This window comes from Vespa mandarinia, unplaced genomic scaffold (genome assembly GCF_050613455.1).
Source record: "Vespa mandarinia isolate Hongniang unplaced genomic scaffold, ASM5061345v1 scaffold_55, whole genome shotgun sequence".
Classification (NCBI taxonomy): domain Eukaryota; kingdom Metazoa; phylum Arthropoda; class Insecta; order Hymenoptera; family Vespidae; genus Vespa; species Vespa mandarinia.
The window spans coordinates 503,611-511,610 of NW_028197189.1; the positions used below are offsets into that span (position 1 = coordinate 503,611).

The 8,000-nt window shown below is 35.8% G+C and overlaps 1 protein-coding gene across 1 annotated transcript; it reads right to left on the reverse strand.

Annotated features, from left to right (window-relative positions):
* Positions 1–5,392: 5,392 nt before the first annotated feature.
* On the reverse strand, positions 5,393–7,594 carry LOC146872101 (uncharacterized). The gene has a single exon (XM_085664386.1). The coding sequence runs from the start codon at positions 7,592–7,594 to the stop codon at positions 5,591–5,593; it is 2,004 nt and encodes a 667-aa protein (XP_085520512.1). The 3' UTR covers positions 5,393–5,590.
* Between the last annotated feature and the right edge of the window lie 406 nt (positions 7,595–8,000).

The window sequence follows — 8,000 nt, forward strand, 5'->3', positions numbered from 1 at the left end:
TAGTGGAATCGAAGTTTTTAACATTGTTTCATTTTGTATATACGATTTTTCGCTCATATACGCGTATCGACGAAAAATGAAAAATTGAAATCTCGTCCGATTTCAATGATTTTACATTCTATCGACGCAGAATGAAGAATATAACAAGAATATAACGTTTTTACTATGTGTAAATACGCGTTATAACATGAAATTTGTCGAAAAATGTAATCGGCGTATGCGAATTTCGGTATATGAGAAGATAAAATCGTGAAATCTTTCTAAATACTTGTGCCACAGATTGAAAAATGTTACCAATCGATTCAGAACATTGCATTTCATAAGATCAAACATCAATTTTATAGTGGAATCGAAGTTTTTAACATTGTTTCGTTTCGTATATACGATTTTTCGCTCATATACGCGTATCGACGAAAAATGAAAAATTGAAATCTCGTCCGATTTCAATGATTTTACATTCTATCGACGCAGAATGAAGAATATAACAAGAATATAACGTTTTTACTATGTGTAAATACGCGTTATAACATGAAATTTGTCGAAAAATGTAATCGACGTATGCGAATTTCGGTATATGAGAAGATAAAATCGTGAAATCTTTCTAAATACTTGTGCCACAGATTGAAAAATGTTACCAATCGATTCAGAACATTGCATTTCATAAGATCAAACATCAATTTTATAGTGGAATCGAAGTTTTTAACATTGTTTCGTTTCGTATATACGATTTTTCGCTCATATACGCGTATCGACGAAAAATGAAAAATTGAAATCTCGTCCGATTTCAATGATTTTACATTCTATCGACGCAGAATGAAGAATATAACAAGAATATAACGTTTTTACTATGTGTAAATACGCGTTATAACATGAAATTTGTCGAAAAATGTATCGGCGTATGCGAATTTCGGTATATGAGAAGATAAAATCGTGAAATCTTTCTAAATACTTGTGCCACAGATTGGAAAATGTTACCAATCGATTCAGAACATTGCATTTCATAAGATCAAACATCAATTTTATAGTGGAATCGAAGTTTTTAACATTGTTTCGTTTCGTATATACGATTTTTCGCTCATATACGCGTATCGACGAAAAATGAAAAATTGAAATCTCGTCCGATTTCAATGATTTTACATTCTATCGACGCAGAATGAAGAATATAACAAGAATATAACGTTTTTACTATGTGTAAATACGCGTTATAACATGAAATTTGTCGAAAAATGTAATCGACGTATGCGAATTTCGGTATATGAGAAGATAAAATCGTGAAATCTTTCTAAATACTTGTGCCACAGATTGGAAAATGTTACCAATCGATTCAGAACATTGCATTTCATAAGATCAAACATCAATTTTATAGTGGAATCGAAGTTTTTAACATTGTTTCGTTTCGTATATACGATTTTTCGCTCATATACGCGTATCGACGAAAAATGAAAAATTGAAATCTCGTCCGATTTCAATGATTTTACATTCTATCGACGCAGAATGAAGAATATAACAAGAATATAACGTTTTTACTATGTGTAAATACGCGTTATAACATGAAATTTGTCGAAAAATGTATCGGCTTATGCGAATTTCGGTATATGAGAAGATAAAATCGTGAAATCTTTCTAAATACTTGTGCCACAGATTGGAAAATGTTACCAATCGATTCAGAACATTGCATTTCATAAGATCAAACATCAATTTTATAGTGGAATCGAAGTTTTTAACATTGTTTCATTTCGTATATACGATTTTTCGCTCATATACGCGTATCGACGAAAAATGAAAAATTGAAATCTCGTCCGATTTCAATGATTTTACATTCTATCGACGCAGAATGAAGAATATAACAAGAATATAACGTTTTTACTATGTGTAAATACGCGTTATAACATGAAATTTGTCGAAAAATGTAATCGACGTATGCGAATTTCGGTATATGAGAAGATAAAATCGTGAAATCTTTCTAAATACTTGTGCCACAGATTGAAAAATGTTACCAATCGATTCAGAACATTGCATTTCATAAGATCAAACATCAATTTTATAGTGGAATCGAAGTTTTTAACATTGTTTCATTTCGTATATACGATTTTTCGCTCATATACGCGTATCGACGAAAAATGAAAAATTGAAATCTCGTCCGATTTCAATGATTTTACATTCTATCGACGCAGAATGAAGAATATAACAAGAATATAACGTTTTTACTATATGTAAATACGCGTTATAACATGAAATTTGTCGAAAAATGTAATCGACGTATGCGAATTTCGGTATATGAGAAGATAAAATCGTGAAATCTTTCTAAATACTTGTGCCACAGATTGAAAAATGTTACCAATCGATTCAGAACATTGCATTTCATAAGATCAAACATCAATTTTATAGTGGAATCGAAGTTTTTAACATTGTTTCGTTTCGTATATACGATTTTTCGCTCATATACGCGTATCGACGAAAAATGAAAAATTGAAATCTCGTCCGATTTCAATGATTTTACATTCTATCGACGCAGAATGAAGAATATAACAAGAATATAACGTTTTTACTATGTGTAAATACGCGTTATAACATGAAATTTGTCGAAAAATGTATCGGCGTATGCGAATTTCGGTATATGAGAAGATAAAATCGTGAAATCTTTCTAAATACTTGTGCCACAGATTGGAAAATGTTACCAATCGATTCAGAACATTGCATTTCATAAGATCAAACATCAATTTTATAGTGGAATCGAAGTTTTTAACATTGTTTCGTTTCGTATATACGATTTTTCGCTCATATACGCGTATCGACGAAAAATGAAAAATTGAAATCTCGTCCGATTTCAATGATTTTACATTCTATCGACGCAGAATGAAGAATATAACAAGAATATAACGTTTTTACTATGTGTAAATACGCGTTATAACATGAAATTTGTCGAAAAATGTAATCGACGTATGCGAATTTCGGTATATGAGAAGATAAAATCGTGAAATCTTTCTAAATACTTGTGCCACAGATTGAAAAATGTTACCAATCGATTCAGAACATTGCATTTCATAAGATCAAACATCAATTTTATAGTGGAATCGAAGTTTTTAACATTGTTTCGTTTCGTATATACGATTTTTCGCTCATATACGCGTATCGACGAAAAATGAAAAATTGAAATCTCGTCCGATTTCAATGATTTTACATTCTATCGACGCAGAATGAAGAATATAACAAGAATATAACGTTTTTACTATGTGTAAATACGCGTTATAACATGAAATTTGTCGAAAAATGTAATCGACGTATGCGAATTTCGGTATATGAGAAGATAAAATCGTGAAATCTTTCTAAATACTTGTGCCACAGATTGAAAAATGTTACCAATCGATTCAGAACATTGCATTTCATAAGATCAAACATCAATTTTATAGTGGAATCGAAGTTTTTAACATTGTTTCATTTCGTATATACGATTTTTCGCTCATATACGCGTATCGACGAAAAATGAAAAATTGAAATCTCGTCCGATTTCAATGATTTTACATTCTATCGACGCAGAATGAAGAATATAACAAGAATATAACGTTTTTACTATGTTTAAATACGCGTTATAACATGAAATTTGTCGAAAAATGTAATCGACGTATGCGAATTTCGGTATATGAGAAGATAAAATCGTGAAATCTTTCTAAATACTTGTGCCACAGATTGGAAAATGTTACCAATCGATTCAGAACATTGCATTTCATAAGATCAAACATCAATTTTATAGTGGAATCGAAGTTTTTAACATTGTTTCGTTTCGTATTGTTACGTCCCAGACGGGAGAAAACACAAAAAAAAAAAAAGAATTTTTAATTGTGAGCTGCTAATACGGTCAGGTCAAGGACTACCCTTCTACTCCAACCTCGCAGACTCCTCTCGTTTTGGTACAAGGACTCGGGATTGAGAGCAAGTGATTCCTGTTGCTCGAAGAATGGCTGCCGCATAGAAAACCGTCCGCTCCTTTGATGTATATTAGCGCCAATATATTTTTACTGACTTACCACCGCTGCCAAGACTTTCCAACCAATGAATGATATCAGGGGGTTGCCGTATATCCTGGACTGGAATTCGCCCCCTTGGATAGATATTAATTCAAACGCCCTCAGATTCTTTAGATGAATGGATGGGAAGTTCGGTGGACAACGAGATGAATGAAAAGTATCACCACAATTTAACAATAACGATTTAATATATATATATATATATATCACTAAAAATACACTAAATATACAGTTCGGTAAAACATTTGATTCAAACCATGAATTAGTTATTTGTGCGCGGAACTCGGGATACGCGTAATATTTATTTATTCTAATTTGTAACTAATTTACAACTTCACCCGAATTAACCAGTAGAAAGAGAGAAGAAAGATTCTTCCGTTATGGCCCTTATACTTGTTTAACCATACGGTCGCTCTCGAAGGCGTAATTGCCTATGAATCGTATGTCGTAATAATAAAACTACCCAGTAGATATGTCTATAATTCCTAAGTACAATGTTAAGTTGATTTATCTTAAGCGCGGAGCTAAAAGTATTGCTGCTGATCGGATTGAGCGACGGATGAAGACTGGCTGCCGCTCCGCTGGTCTCCCACTTGGTTGACTCCCCAATGATGTTGCTGCGCATGCGCGCCGCTCAGACTTGCCGCCAGCACGCGAGGGTATTGCCCGTGGGAAAGGAGTGGCGTGATGTAGTACAAGCATTCCTTCGTTACTTTTCTGGGAATTGCTGCCAGTCGACGCTTATCACCGGATGTAGTTCCGAGAATTCTTAGCCTCAGGAATGCGGTTATCAGCGGATACATTTCACAGAATTCTCGGTTCCCAGGCGCGGTTATCACCGGATGTAGTTCCTGGAATCCTTAGCCTCTGGAATGCGGTTATCACAGGATGTAGTCTAGCCATTCGTGATATGAATGTCTCGGCTTGTCGCTCTATCTTTATTACTTATATTCTAAATATTACAACATTATTATTTTAATAATTATTATTTAATAATGTGTGCCATTATAAGTGTGCGAGGATTTTAATAGTATATAATTATTGTTATTTCTAATTATGATTCTCATCTTAATAATTATGTAATATAAGGTCCCTTACCGCTATTAATCTATTATTAATCTGTTTTTATGCGTGTACGTATATATGTATATATATATATACATATATATATATTGTTAATTTCTAGATATAAGGTCTTACCTATGTACTTTATTCTGTTTGTTTAACAATTTTTATTTTGACATATGTTCTTTCTTTTTATTTATTAAGTGAACCTTATCTAACAATAGTGTTCCCATTTTAATAATAATAGTGAATTATATCTCTTGTTAAAATTTCTGAGGTGCGATTAATTATTATTATGGCGTTACCCACTGTAGATTAACCTACAGAAGATTTCCGAGAGCAGAATTACCGATGTTGGATTATCTAAAGTAGAACTAGAGACAGTATGATTACCGACAGTGGGATTAGCATTTCCGTATCCTATATACTAATGTCTAGAGATGCTTGGGTACCACACGTCGTTATACGGCGACGTGACACCTCCCCCCTTAATTGAGTCGTTAGGAAATTTCTATTTCTGACGACTTGTTTTTACGAGCTGCTAGGATGCTTTCGAGAATCGGATATTTTGAACTTCCTCTGGTTGCGGGTGTCGGAGTAGCATCATCTTTTGTGTCGTCCACCGTTACTTCAATGGTATCACTATTTCCTTCACCCTTTGTTGTCTTCCTTCCGTCTTGCTTATCTGATCGTCCCAGATGAAGAAGTAGATGCGTCAACGAACTCCAGATGGCTCCTAACAGATGTAAGCTCCATCCATAGACAGTATGGAGCACGTATCCTCTGATAATGGCGTCGACACATAATTTTACGCCTTTAACTAGGATAAATAATCCGATCATTCCAGCACTTGCTGATCCAAATGCTAAAAAGCCTTGCCACAGCTTCGAGATTGCGCTATCCGTAATTTTGTTGATGTCTGCTTCTCCCAATAAGTTATACATCGAAACAGTGTTAGGTGGGATACGGTGTCCTGTCGCTCCTCTGGCAATTGTATTTAAAAGTCCTGGTCTCTCTGCGGGGAACATGATGTGGTCCCGTAAGTTGTCCAAGTCTTGATGAGTATATATTCCGCTCGTCATTAAGTTCTTGGTATTAATATATTTCCATGCTAGCTTTGTTAATGGTTGGAGTGTTTGAGGAGGGAGTACCTCCACAGGTTTCGGTGTCAGTCTGTACCAATTTCCCTCCAAGTAGTACATGGATGGTAGTAGTGCGTTGCATTCCTTTATGGTGCCTGTCTTTACCAGTATTCTCGATTTTGGTGTCAGGTAAAGACTGTTATTCTGGTGCGTGACAGGTAGTTCATGGTAACATTCTTCTGATTGCCTAATGCTGACTGGGACGGGTGTACATTTTACTATGTGAATGACTTCCCCTACAGTTACTGCCATGTACCCAGCTGCCTTCATGATTGTATAAGCGAACTCATCTGGGCGGAGGGTTGCTAATGCCAAAGCGTTCTTAAGGACCTGTTTTTCTAGTTCGCACTTTTGCCTAATTACGTCGCTGTACAGGGCTGTCATTTGCGTTCTTATGTGTTTTTCGAGGTAAACAAATTTGGAGTTAACATAAGCGAACAGATCGAGGTTTTCGACTGATAATTTTGCTTTTGACGCAAAGGTCCTTCCTTTCTGCGTCTCTAGAATGAATAATTTTGGATGCTCGCTCAGTAGTAAAGTATATCCGCACAAATGATGCTCTGCTCTTTTTTCCAAGGTGAATGTAACGTCTTGAGTCGTGATGGTGTATATGTCCGGGTATACTTCCGTATTACCCATGGTTTTTAATTTGGTCGCAAATCCTTCATATAACACCTTGTAGTTATCGAAGTTACAGGACGACTCCGGCCTGGTCGACCAAAACGCATTTCCTTCCTCGTCGGTTAGGCACATTCCATCCGTAAATACGCACACCTCTCCTTTGCTCAAAATCACGTTGTTCTGTCTTATCTTTACAGTAGCATAATATTCCTTGATGTTAATTTTGAGTGATGCTTGCACCACTACATTGTCCCACGTGCCGTACGGATCGGCGTATTGTGTTCCCGAACACTTGCCGTCCATTGAAATTGATCCTGCTAATGTGGCACTCCGATATTCGGTGGCATTGGCCCGCAATCCTGATACCTGCAGGGTCGGTGTTATTCCCATTATACCGGTGTTGAACGTGGCCTTGCATGCCTCAGCTGTTAAGTCCATCAGGTATATTCGCCTTCCATTTTGAACAGCTGACACATGTGATGACATTCCGCAATAATAAATTGTTCTATCAATCTCCACTCGGCATTGGTATACGTGCGTGTAATCGTATTCTGCTAATTGTAGAAGCTGAATGTAGACTTCTGTAGCATTGGGTGCATGTGATGGGATATTACATTCTCCCGTGTCCAATAGTGAAATTGTTGTGATGTTGGTTGATCCTCCCCCACAGTCGTACCCCAACAAACAGTAACATTCAGAGATGATTCCTACGGTTGTTATTAAAATTCCGAGAAGCCCCATGGTTTCTGTAAAATAATCACCTTAACCTATTTCATTTTAGATATTCTTAACTTATTAGCATGCACTATCCTAGTATGGTTTCCTATTGATAGTTTAACATTATTTCGAGGGAGTATTTCTAAAATCTGATGAGGTCCTGTATATTGGTTGCCGAATTTGTTAGTAGGTTCCTTCAGTAAAAATACCTTATCCCCTTCCCTTAGCGTTAACGGTCTTGCTTTCTTGTCGTAATACCTTTTTGAAGTTTCCTTCGATCTCATCAAATTTTGTCGTGCTACCTCTTGTGTTCTATTTATTTTGTTTATTAGATTCGCGTAATATTGTAAGTATGTCCTGTCCATTTCATCGTCCAAAGGTGGATCTGAGGCTGGAACCCTAGCTAATTTTCCGAAGACTAGTTCGTAGG

Bases quoted from the DNA above. Each gene is read 5' to 3' on its own strand.
- LOC146872101 (XM_085664386.1), bottom strand. From the start codon at position 7,594: ATGGGGCTTCTCGGAATTTTAATAACAACCGTAGGAATCATCTCTGAA.